General features: G+C 43.4%; 1 protein-coding gene across 4 annotated transcripts in view; it reads right to left on the minus strand.

The window, feature by feature from the left end:
* LOC115206079 (serine/threonine-protein kinase SIK3 homolog) overlaps window positions 1-10,519 on the minus strand; it is a 42,101-nt gene extending 31,582 nt beyond the window's left edge. For all 4 annotated transcript variants that reach the window (XM_029772656.1, XM_029772655.1, XM_029772654.1 and 1 more), the window contains exon 1: window positions 10,139-10,519. In XM_029772656.1, coding sequence (XP_029628516.1) covers window positions 10,139-10,504 — 366 coding nt within the window. In that variant the 5' untranslated portion in view covers window positions 10,505-10,519. The remainder of the gene's footprint in view (window positions 1-10,138) is intronic.
* Window positions 10,520-13,752: the final 3,233 nt, after the last annotated feature.

Genomic DNA, 13,752 nt, shown 5'->3' on the forward strand with positions numbered 1-13,752 from the left:
CCAACCGGACAATGGCATATTCATTCAAGAAGAAAAAGAAGGAACGGCGCGCTCGCGGGACCACGCATATCCAATCCCTTTGTCCCCAGGCAGTCCACTCAGTGACTGAGCTCCTATTATCTGCCCAGTGACAGGAGAATGCTGAAAGAACTATCTGAAGGCTGTTGACAGCCAATGGAAGCCTTAGGAAGTGCAACGTGACCCCATAGAAACTGTAGTTTCGATAGAGAATCAAAAGAAGAACTACAATTCTCAGACTTTCCACTTCCTGGTTGGATTTTTCTCAGGTTTTTGCCTGCCATATGAGTTCTGTTATACTCACAGACACCATTCAAACAGTTTTAGAAACTTCTGAGTGTTTTCTATCCAAATCTACTAATAATATGCATATTCTTGTTTCTGGGCCAGAGTAGTAACCAGTTTAATTTGGGTACGTTTTTCATCCGGCCGTGAAAATACTGCCCCCTACACCTCAACAGGTTAACTCATTTCTACCAGCATGTCACAAGTGCAACCAGAGGGAGAAAAAAACTCCAGACCACCTTTACTCCACACACAGAGACACGTACAAAGCTCTCCCCCTCACTCCATTTGGCAAATCTGACCATAATTCTATCCTTCTGATTCCTGCTTACAAGCGAAAACTAAAGCAGGAAGTATCAGTGACCCGCTCAACACGGAAGTGGTCAGATGACACTGATGCTAAGCTACAGGACTGTTTTGCTAGCACAGACTGGAATATGTTCCGGGATTCATCCTACGGCATTGAGGAGTATACCACCTCAGTCACCGGCTTCATCATTAAGTGCAATGACGAAATCGTCCCCACAGTGACCGGTACGTACATATCCCAACCAGAAGCCATGAATTACAGGCAAAATCCGCATCGAGCTAAAGGCTAGATTTGCCGCTTTCAAGGAGTGGGACACTAATCCAGATGCCTATAAGAAATCCCGCTATGCCCTCAGACAAACCATCAAACAAGCAAAGCATCAAAACAGGATTACAATTGAATCCTACTACACCAGCTCTGACGGTCGTCAGATGTGGCAGGGCTTAAACTATTACGGACTACAAAGGGAAACCCAGACAAGAGCTGCCCGGTGACGCGAGCCTACCAGACGAGCTAAATGCCTTTTATGTTCGCTTTGAGGCAAGCAACACTGATGCATGCATGAGAGCACCAGCTGTTCCGGACGACTGTGTGATAACACTCTCGGTCGCCGATGTGAGCACGACCTTTAAACAGGTCAACATTCACAAAGCCACGGGGCCAGACGGATTACCAGGATGTGTTCTCAAAGCATTGAGGCTGGTCATGGTTCACATTAACAGCATCCTCCCGGATACCCTAGACGCACTCCAATTCGCATATTGCCCCAACAGATCCACAGATGACGCAATCTCAATCGCAAAAGGAACACCTACGTTAGAATGCTGTTCATTGACTACAGCTCAGCATTCAACACCATAGTGCCCACAAAGCTCATAACTAAGCTAAGGACCCTGGGACTAAACACCTCCCTCTGCAACTGGATCCTGGACTTCCTGACGGGCCGCCCCCAGGTGGTAAGGATAGGCAACAACATGTCTGCCACGCTGATCCTCAACACTGGGGCCCCTCAGGGGTGTGTGTTTAGTCCCCTCCTGTACTCCCTGTTCACCCACGACTGCGTGGGCAAACACAACTCCAACACCATCATTAACTTGTTATGGATAGGGGGCAGTATTTTCACGGCCGGATAAAAAACGTACCCGATTTAATCTGGTTATTACTCGTGCCCAGAAACTAGAATATGCATATAATTAGTAGCTTTGGATAGAAAACACTCCAAAGTTTCTAAAACTGTTTGAATGGTGTCTGTGAGTATAACAGAACTCAAATGGCAGGCCAAAACCTGAGAAGATTCTGTACAGGAAGTACCCTGTCTGACCATTTCTTGGCCTTCTTTGTCATCTCTATCCAAAACAAAGGATCTCTGCTGTAACATGACATTTTCTAAGGCTCCCATAGGCTCTCAGAAGGCGCCAGAACGTTGAATGATGACTTTGCAGACTCTGGCTGAAAAACAGTAGCGCATTTGGTAAGTGGTCGATCTGAGAACAATGAGACGGGCGTGCACGAGACGACTCCATTTTCAATTTTGAGTCTTTGAACGAAAACAGGGTTTCCCGGTCAGAATATTATCGCTATATTACGAGAAAAATCGCATAAAAATTGATTTTAAACAGCGTTTGACATGCTTCGAAGTACGGTAATGGAATATTTTGAATTTTTTTGTCACGATACGCGTCCACGCGTCACCCTTCGGATAGTGTCTTGAACGCACAAACAAAACGCCGCTATTTGGATATAACTATGGATTATTTGGAACCAAACCAACATTTGTTATTGAAGTAGAAGTCCTGGAAGTGCATTCTGACGAAGAACAGCAAAGGTAATCCAATTTTTCTTATAGTAAATCTGAGTTTGGTGAGTACCAAACTTGGTGGGTGTCAAATTAGCTAGCCCGTGATGGCGAGCTATCTACTCAGAATATTGCAAAATGTGCTTTCACCGGAAAGCTATTTTAAAATCGGACACCGCGATTGCATAAAGGAGTTCTGTATGTATAATTCTTAAAATAATTGTTATGTTTTTTGTTAACGTTTATCGTGAGTAATTTAGTAAATTCACCGGAAGTGTTCGGCGGGAATGCTAGTTCTGAACGTCACATGCTAATGTAAAAAGCTGGTTTTTGATATAAATATGTACTTAATTGAACAAAACATGCATTATTGTATAACATAATGTCCTAGGAGTGTCATCTGATGAAGATCATCAAAGGTTAGTGCTGCATTTAGCTGTGGTTTTGGTTTTTGTGACATTATATGCTAGCTTGAAAAATGGGTGTCTGATTATTTCTGGCTGGGTACTCTGCTGACATAATCTAATGTTTTGCTTTCGTTGTAAAGCCTTTTTGAAATCGGACAGTGTGGTTAGATAAAGGAGAGTCTTGTCTTTAAAATGGTGTAAAATAGTCATATGTTTGAAAAATTGAAGTTTTCGGATTTTCGAGGAGTTTGTATTTCGCGCCATGCCCAATCATTGGATATTGGAGTGGTGTTCCGCTAGCGGAACATCTAGATGTAAGAGTTAAGTTTGCTGACGACGCAAGTGTTAGGCCTCATCCCCGACAACAATGAGACAGCTTATAGGGAGGAGGTCAGAGACCTGGCAGTATGGTGCCAACCTCTCCCTCAATGTGAGCAAGACAAAGGAGCTGATCGTGGACTACAGGAAAAGGAGGGCCGAACAGGCCCACATTAACATCGAAGTGGCTGTAGTGGAGCGGGTCGAGAGTTAAGTTCCTTGGTGTCCACATCACCAACAAACTATCATGGTCCAAACACACCAAGACAGTTGTGAAGAGGGCACAACAACACCTTTTACCCCTCAGAAGACTGAAAAGATTTGGCATTGGTCTATAGATAAACAGGTTAATGTCAAGCCCTGCATGCTTTTTTTATTTTTTTGTATTTTACAAAAGTCCCATGGAATGTAGGCCTACATTGAACACCACATATTGGCTGCAACTGTAGGCTGAATGATAGCTGTTCTATTTCCATGTTAAAATGTTATGGGATGAATGTTCTCCATTGTTTTTGATGGTAGGCCTACGTTATGATCAAATAGCCACAGTCACCAACACAGCCACTGTTAAAACTAACTTAAAGCAAGTACAGCCTCAGTGTTCACAGAAAATGCATGCTGGAAGTTGCACAGAATTGTCAATGTTCAAGTTTGCGCTCAGCAGACTAGAAATTTGCTCAGTGCTGAAAGAAATTTGAAGGAACATTGGCTAACAGGTGAGAGCGTTTTAAAAGACAGCCATGAAGATACCATCTCAGCTGTCTGCAATGAGAATAGTCAAAGTTATTTAATCTTTACTGCAGTCAGTCAGTCAGTCAGGTCCAAAGCCGCATGGCTCAGGAGCAATGCTAACCGACAGAGACCAGCGCTGTGTCCTCCTCTGAGAGGAGACCAAGACTCCCCTCCCCCTACACACATAAACATGTATTTATTTATTTAACCTTTATTTAACTAAGAACAAATTCTTATTTACAATGACGGCCTACACCGGCCAAACCCGGACGACGCTGGGCCAATTGGGCGCCGGCCTATGAGACTCCCAATCACAGCCGGTTGTGATACAGCCTGGATATATACACAGACACACACAGAGACACTCAAAACACACACTCATACAATCATAGCCTACACACACACACACACACAAACACACCTTAACATATGACAGTCAGGATGAGTGGGCTTGTGAACAGGGTTGGTTTGGGTACACAGAGTGCTACCAAGCGTGTGCATGCGAGTGACTGTGTAGCATGCGCATCCTTGTATTCTGCTGTGTGAGCGCAAGAGATGATCAGTTTGACATTGTTCTAGTATGGGGGAAAAAATTATAATCTTTGCCAATACTGACATCAAAAACATTCACATTTCCAGCTAAAGGTAAGTTGAAATGGCGTTATCACAACCACTTAACAAGAACTGGTTAAGCTATAAACTGGTTATAATAACTTTATTATTTCGATCAGCTTTTCCCACTGGGTTCCCTGTAGTAGAGGGTTGCCCTTCTATTCAGGTGTGCCATAAGCATCACATGATCACACAAATAAGCCTACATCATTTATTCAACCCATGTTGTTAGCTTCCTTTGCTTGATCCTTTCAGCGACAACACTACGCAACGCTGCATGCAGGAGGTCCTCACCCCTGCAGCTCAACGTTCTGTCATCATCATGGAGTCTGGGTCACCACACAGGGTGAAAGTTCAATTGATCTCCAGACTCGGTGCAAGGTTACCAGTAACGAGAGACTCAGACTTTAACCTGGGGGGGAAACCAGTGTGGCGGCGGCTGTGGCCTCGTCGTATCAACACGTGCTAGCTACCAACAAACGGTCACCCTGCCCTTCAACCACACAGCGGAGCCACAGGCTTTACACACTCCTCCAGGGAGAGAAAGGGTGTTCTGTGTGTGCGTGGTCACGCATGTGGGTGACTCAGCTCATAAGGTCCAAGTTCAGATATTCCTGCATGCGTCTGAACTGTAGAGAGTGTGTGTGTGTGTTCCAAAGTAACAGCCTATTCATGTGCATGCGCACCAGGAGTGCATGTGCTATTTTAACCGTGAATAGGTCTCATTCATCAATGAGGCAGCCAATACCCTAAATGGACAATGGGGAAAATCAAGAAGACAACTCAGTCTTTCTAAAATCAAAGCAAACGAGCAAAACCGATAAGTAGAGAGGCGTAAAACACTAACAGACACAACCCAGAGGATAATCTGGATCATAAAAATGGGTAGTTCCAGTTCTGGATGCTGATTGGCTGAGTCCGCGTCCCAGTTGTGGGTATAATCATGATAGCCTATTCAAGATATACCACAGTCTCTAGTTCCTTATTGCTTCAATGTCCATGGTCACATAGGCCAAAACCTCCATCTGATTAAACCACCCACTGAAAATAAAACCTCCAACAGATAATATGGGGCACCTCCATTTAAAAATGAGAAGAATTTTTTTGTAGACGGAGTTTGCATTGGATCTTGAGATCAGCCAATGAGTGTGGTACCCTTGTGGCAGCTGAGCTCCATACATGGAGAGGGGTCATGACGAGCATCAAGTATCTGTTGTCCTCCATCTCTATGGATACCAACAAGATTCCAAAGGAATTACCTTTCCCGGGGAGCGTGACGTTGATAGCACACTAACGTTAAGTGACTCTAACATGTACATCAACGTTGCCAACTGACTCGAGGAGGTGCGGGGGGGGGGGCTGGCCGGACTGGCACATGCGGACAGGCGATGCCGTGGGGCTATTAGTCAAGAGGATAAATATAGCTGATGAGACAGTGTTATAACGCATGTACCCAGACCATACAGTCAGTAAGACCTGAATGTAGGTGAAAGTCACCATTAAGGGGACTCCTACTAGGAACCTTTCTTTGGTAAAAGGGGGTAAGTTTGAACAATGGTATGAACTCTGTAACTATCAAAAAAGAAAAACCTAATGTTTAATTAAATAGCTGAAGGAATAGTCTACTGCAGGGGTACACAAGGACTATTTGAGAATGTCCGGTCATACAAATTTCCTAGGTGGCAAAGATCGGGATGATTATTGTCAATTATCGGCGTAATAACAAACCCACACCTTGTAACCACAAACTGTTCACAGCCCATTTATTGGCGGAAAGAAAACTGTTCATTTTAAAGCTAATTTCCGCAATTCTACACATTTTGCGTGGGTCAGGGATTTTTTTTCTGATTTAAGCTAATTTTCTTTCATTTTACACATTTTCCCATGTCTTATGTGTGTATATATGATATCAGGGGTCGAATGCCGACCTATTTCTAATTATTTTTACTTTGACCCTGTTCTGGGTCCGGATCGCCAGTTGAGTATGGCTGGTCTACTGTACATGTGTGAGAATGTTTTTCCACTATAATCTAGCTAGCCTACTACCAAAGAGCCTACTCAGATATGAAGTCATATAAATAAGTAGTATGAAATTGCCTGTCAAAAACTACTGGTTTTGGATTTAAAAAATGACAAGTTAGACCTAGGCCAGATTCCACTAGGGCTAGTACTGAACGCACACCAACAAGAATATGAGAGGATTGACGTACAGATTCTCTCTGTGCATAACCCAATAACTATGGGGCATGAAGGTAGGTCAAGCAGCAACACCACCATTATTCATACAAATTAAATCACAGCGTGACACGTGCGTTAGGCCCGTTATCTAACGTTGCCTGGACATCGCGGCTACTGCTCCTCCTCCTCCTTAATGCAAATCTAAACTGAGGAGGAGGCAGTAGGGGAAGAAGTCTGGATAGATACAGTGTAACGTGAGGAGACGGTGCGATGCACCGCAGACAAGCCAGAGCACGCCAGCTGTCATCTTTAACCATACCTGCCTGACTGTAGTGGAGCCAAGAGGAGGTGCCAAGTCTTCTGATAAGGAGGGGTGAGGGAGGGAGCTAGGCAGTTGGCAGACTTATTTAGGTTTATAAACACATTTTTTTTATTCAGGGGTGTGTGTGTGTGTTTTGTTGTTGACCTCGTCCCGAGCGTGTCAGGTCTGGCCTAGCGGCTCTTGGAGTGTCCCTCTTCCAGAGCAGTGACGCCTGGCTTAGTCTAACACCCCGGCTCCACAATCCCCTTCTCCCTGGCTGATGTTGCACACCGAAGCACCGAGCTATAGCTCTGGTCTTTCACACCACTTGATTAGGCATGACTAATACTGGCGGAGAAGGTGTGCAGTTAAAAGACCAGTCGAAATATGCTGAAATGGCTCACTTCTAAGTAGGCTAACTGACTGCTAGGGAGGGTGTCATGTCAATGTATGTGAGCAACATTAATAGATAGGCTACTGTTTGAACTCAGTAGAAATGAGTTGATGTAGCTAGAAGAGGCTCCTTTTTTTGTTTGTTATTCTATTATCATGCAATTGCTCTTGAATCAGGACGTCAGCAGCTCTTCGGTTGCATAACATGCCCTTGTTTGGACTTTGAATTTCATAAACATGACCAGAAATATCAGCATTTGTAACCTTGAGTTGGTGAGAAGGCAGCACCAATGCACTGGTTTCTTGTGCTTGGGCATCTATTTTCAAAAACATTAGCTAGTCCCATTTAAATTGTACAAAGAAACCAGGTGAACCTGAAGCATGTTGGCTGTCAAATGTCAAAAATATATCATGCTTCATAAGATGCAATGGGAGGGGTAAAAAACAGGGGACAAAAAACATGTTTTGGGTGGTGGTACATTTAATGACAAACCCAAATCAATAATATTTGAACCAGCTACTTCCTCCAAACATTACATGCAAACCACACTGGCCATGTTGCATGCACAAGCGTCGCAAAATAAAAATACACACAGATGTTACTCAATCATTTCACCCACACCATTCTTGCGCATCTGCGTTGCCAAGTGCTAAAATAGAACTTGGTTATTTTTGAGACACTCCACAAGCTGCAAGTCCCCTCCTTATCGGATATGAGGAAAATACAAACCCACGTGGATGCTTGAAAGACAAACAAGGAGAGATTAATTAAAAATAACAAGGTTTCCCTTTAAATCTGTGGATTAATCGTTGTAGTAGAAAAACACCAGATTTTGTTTGACTCCGGGTCAAAATTCTACAAAGAACCAGCTAAAAAGAAGACCATATGCATGTCAGGTAAAATAACAACCAAATGTTCATCACCCAGGAAAAACTAGCTAGCTAGCTAAATGTCCACGAATGTTTCATGTGTTTCGACCTGCCCCCTGTGATTCAGTGTGGCATATTTAATTACACATTTATTAAATGAAAGAATTGAAATGTCAATCTCGCAATTACAATGGCCTTTGTCTAGAAAGGGTAATTTTCTAATTGCACTAATGCAATCCATTCTACCAAGCCAGCAGAATGCAAAATATCATGGCCTGTGTGGAGTCCCCCTGTGCAAAAGTATCACTCAACAAAAAACTTGGCCTAACAATCGAGAGATTGTAGTTTTTAGTGGTCAGTGTTTTATCAATGAATCGTTATGTAACTTTAAGGCACTAATATGTGGTTCCCTACAAATACATTTTCACAAGTTCTGTAGATTAGTTTAAGCTGCTTAGGCTGTAGCCTAATATGTTCTTGAACATGTTCCATGTCACCATGTGAGTTAATCTATCAGAACAGTCAGCCTCCCTCACACAACACACATAGAAGTAGTGACGTTTTCTGTCTTATACACACGTTACAATCGTGATTCCCTTACAGGTAGCCTTCTGTTTATCCCTCTCTAATGACTCTGGCCTCAGTTCCATCCCATGAGCGTGTTGCAGATCCACAGTCTTATTAGTAGGAGTTGTCACAGGTTTAGTGGCACTGGCACAGGTTTAAATGCATGGCCAGAGTGGGTAGGCTATCATTTGCCCTGCTCTACTCCTTGGTCACCTAGGTCGTTATTGAGAGAGAAAAATAAAACCGCTTCACAATAAGATACCTGGGAAAATAAAACTGAATGGTAATTTGTGTAAAGGCAAAACGTGGATTAAAAAAAGTAGCCTACTGTTCATGCTATGGTCTCTCAACAATAAGGATGAATGATATGTAGATAAAAAATTGGGACTACTATGATTGTTTTTTTGTTTCAATATTGAAAAACAAGATCTGTAGTCTCCAGTGCCTATCCGCCAGCAATGCATCTGCCTACAGACGCCCACACTATGCAACAGCATACGCACACTCAAAGGGATATCAATAAGCTATGACATATCTGAGGCAGCCCATAGCCCCTGCCTATACCCAAATGAAAACGCCACATAACCTGGCACAAACTAAAATACTAGTTCTTGAATACACCCCCCTTATATTAAATGAATAAACCATGAGTAAATATTAAACATTCAAACTTTTTCAGTGAGAAAATACATTGTTAGTCAACACATTTTTAGAGATGAGATCTGGCCAGCCAGCAACACGTTAACTGCCTGTCAAACCAGCTTGTTTTTTTCAGTTAGTTACCTAGTCAACGATTGCCAAAGGAACATTCACTTCAAAATCGAACAAATATATATATTGCTTGCTAATGATACGTATAAACTACTGATGACATAGATTACACGATTCTTGTAATCCTACCTAGCTAATACATAATGCCAAAAATAGCTGGTCAGCTAGCTAGCTGATTGTAAACCCCAAATAGAACAAATGTAACGTTAGTTAACTAACGCATCCAAATAGCAAACGTTACGCTCGAAGTCCCCCTCTCCTCTTTCATCCCAGCGGTACCCTTCTCTCCGTCGACAAGTGACCCCCGCTGTCCTTGTTACATTAGAACTGATTTTATAATGTGAAAAACTCAGCAGAAAAACTACAAGGCGAATGGTTGCTTATGATGCCCCATGTTTACACCCCCGCACTGAGCACTGCGACCAAAAGCGGACTAGCCGTTGTAACGTTACTCGCTCCCAAGCCCGAAGGCCCAATCTTCAGCCTAGATGAGAGTGACAGCGATAACACAGTCAAATGAGTACAAATCGTTGACAACCTGTAATTGATCCCGTTCAAAAAACCTTTATTAATCATCGTACCTTTGCTTTGGTGATGATGTGTGTTGCCAATTTAACAACGGCGAAATTCCCCTTGCCGATGGTCCGCTCGATTTCGTAGTAGCCCACTCGGGCTGGGGGGGGCCTGCTGGCCGAGGGGTGGCCGGGGTTGGTGATGCACCCCGCAGCCGGGGTAGGTCGATTGGAGTGGCTGATCCCAGAGGATGGCTGTGCTCGGTTCTGGGCGCCCATGCCTGCGTGGGCCGGTCGGGTAGAGTGCGTAATCCCGGCCGCAGCGGACCCAGCTGCACCTCCGCTTGACACGGCCGCCATCTTCTCGCCTCTCTGCGGGAACAACAACCAGCCTTGCGCAGCGCGCATCGTGGGCACGCCCCCGCCCTGCGTCATAATACGTAGACAGCCCCTTCGCAGCGCCCTCGCTAGGTTGTAACTATAGCAACTATCAGCGTAACAATGACTTCATCCACAGAAACGGTTGCCTTGGCGACAGAACTGCGCATTATCGCTCTAGCGCAAGTCTGTGTGTGTTTCTTAACCGGGAAGACCGCTATGCAATTTCACATGTCTGTCGAGTGTACATCACATGGTTGGATGGATTCAACATCTCTGGTTCAACTCATTCTAATGGACACTGAAAATACTTTATTGCCTGCAAAATGTCACGCAACACCTCGTTCAGACGAGGTGGGGGGGGGGGTCCTTGTGGGGGGGGGGTCCTTGTGGCCCCCACCTTTGTACTCGGCCCATGTGACAAATACAATTTGATTTGATGTCATGTCATGTCATGTCTCATCCATCATCTACAGCAGCATTATCAAATATATTGTGAGGTGTCCAATCCCCCTTGAGTAAAATAAACAAGGGAATTCATTCAATTTACTTGTAATACCAAAATCCAATTGAAAATGTATAGAAAGGATTCACCAACAGTACCAGACCAAAGTTTGCACACACCTATTCATTCAAGGGTTTTTCTTAATTTTTACAATTTTCTACATTGTAGAATAACAGTGAAGACATCAAAACTATGAAGTAACACATGGAATCATGTAGTAACCAACAAAAAGTGTTAAACAAATCAAAATATATTTTATATTTGAGATTCTTCAAAGTAGCCACAGTAGCATTGATGACAGCTTTGCATTGATGTAGTAAAAAAAAAGTGTTAAACAAATGAAAATATATTTTATATTTGAGATTCTTCAAAGTAGCCACAGTAGCATTGATGACAGCTTTGTAGACTCTTGGCATTCTCTCAACCAGCTTCACCTGGAATGCTTTTCCAACAATCTTGAAGGAGTTCCCACATATACTGAGCACTTGTTGGCTGCATCTCCTTCACTCTGCAGTGCAACTCATCTCAACCATCTCAATTGGGTTGAGGTTGGGTGATTGTGGAGGCCAGGTCATCTGATGCAGCACTCCATTACTCTCCTTCTTGGTCAAATAGCCCTTCCACAGCCTGGAGGTGTGTTGGGTCATTGTCCTCTTGAAAAACAAATGACAGCCCCACTAAGTGCAAACCGGATTGGATGGCGTATCGCTGCAGAATGCTGTGGTAGCCATGCTGGTTAAGCGTGCCTTGAATTCTAAATAAATCGGCAACAGTGTCACCAGCAAAGCACCCCCACACCATTACACCTCCTCCATGCTTCACGGTGGGAACCACACATGCGGAGATCATCCGTTCACCTATTCTGCGTCCCACAAAGACACAGTGGTTGGAACCAAAAATCTCAAATTTTGACTTTTCAGACCAAAGGACAGATTTCCAACGGTCTGATGTCCGTTGCTCGTGTTTCTTGGCCCAAGCAAGTCTCTTCTTCTTATTGGTGTCCTTTAGTAGTGGTTTCTTTGCAGCAAATCAACCATGAAGGCCTGATTCATGCAGTCTACTCTGAACAGTTGATTTAGAGATGTGTCTGTTACTTGAACTCTGTGAAGTATTTATTTAGGCTGCAATTTCTGAGGCTGGTAACTCTAATGAACTTATCCTCTGCATTAGAGGTAACTCTGGATCTTCCTTTCCTGTGGCGGCCCTCATGAGAGCTAATTTCATCATAGATCTTGACGGTTTTTGCGACTGCACTTGAAGAAACGTTAACAGTTCTTGAAATCTTCTGTATTGACTGACCCTCAAGCCTTAAAGTAATGATTGACTGTCGTTTCTTTTTGCTTAGTTGAGCTTTTCTTGCCATAATATGTACTTGGTCTTTAACCAAATAGGGCTATCTCCTGTATACCACCCCTACCTTGTCACAACACAACTGATTGGCTCAAACGCATAAGAAGGAAATAAATTCCACAAATTAACTTTTAACAAGGCAGACCTGTTAATTCAAATGCATTCCAGATGACTACCTCATGAAGCTGGTTGAGAGAATGCCAAGAGTGTGCAAAGCTGTCATCAAGGCAAAGGGTGGCTACTTTGAAGAATCTCAAATATAAAATATATTTTGATTTGTTTAACTCATTTTTGGTAACTACATGATTCCATAAGTGTTATTTCATAGTTTTGATGTCTTCACTATTATTCTACAATGTAGAAAAATGCAAAAATACAGAAAAACACTCAGGTGTGTCCAAACCTCTGACTGGTACTGTATTTTCATCCAGTTTCTTACTGTTCAACTGGCAAATAATCACTAGACAGTCAGGGATGCTTAAAAATCGATGGATAGAGGCATAGATGGAAGAAGAAAAAAATACTGCAATAGGCCTTTATTAATCCTGTATAAGTGGAGTAATACAAATTAAACAAATATTTTGACAGCGAGGAAATAGAACACATTTTCAGTGCGGCCCTCCGGACCTCGTTGAAGAGCGAATGCCCCCCCCGCTGCCTCCAGCAGACATATATCAGTGAGCACAGAAAGAAAACATGAAACAAGGCCCTAAGAATATCTGAACATGTTCACATTTTATATTTAGGGTGAAGCAAACGTAAAGTGCATAACTGGGGGCATGTTCTAAAGCACATCTTGGATGATTGGCTTTAAATTTAGACTTTTGGGAGAAAAACAGTTGGATCTCCTATACAGGCTCTTGCATCAAAGTTGTTCCATCAGGAGGGTGCAATAGGTTAGGCTTGATGAAGACAAATTAGGGCCCTGAAAGGACAGCTCTTTATGGTGAACTAGAAAGGATATAATAGGCCTCAACAATCTCTTACTTATGCATAATATGCCCAGTATTATGAGTTGTTGTAAGGGTATACAATTGTATTCTTGGAGCACCACATTGATCAGAATGTACATTAAAGAGATGTAGGCTAACATCACGGTTTTATTTTACTGGATATGTTGATTACATGACTTACAGGCCTGTAAGATTCAATATCAGAGAATCAGCTAGAATCTAGTGTTACGCAGAGTGGAACAGGGGAACCCAAGAGCAGACTCAGACGAGGAGACTGGGATTAAGTCACCAAGGTATTTATTGAAACACAGGGGGGCGATGGAGTGCAGGTCAGGGGAAGCTCAGGCGGGTTGCTGGAAACCAGGTGCTGAAGCGAGAGGAGTCGAGACAGAGTAAGCAGGTCCGGAGGGGAATCCAAGGGAGTAGTAGAGTGGGGAATCCAGGACAGAGTAGCAGGATGACGAGACGTGGGACTGGAGACAGGGACCGGTGTCAGA

This window comes from Salmo trutta, chromosome 13 (assembly GCF_901001165.1).
Source record: "Salmo trutta chromosome 13, fSalTru1.1, whole genome shotgun sequence".
Classification (NCBI taxonomy): Eukaryota; Metazoa; Chordata; class Actinopteri; order Salmoniformes; family Salmonidae; genus Salmo; species Salmo trutta.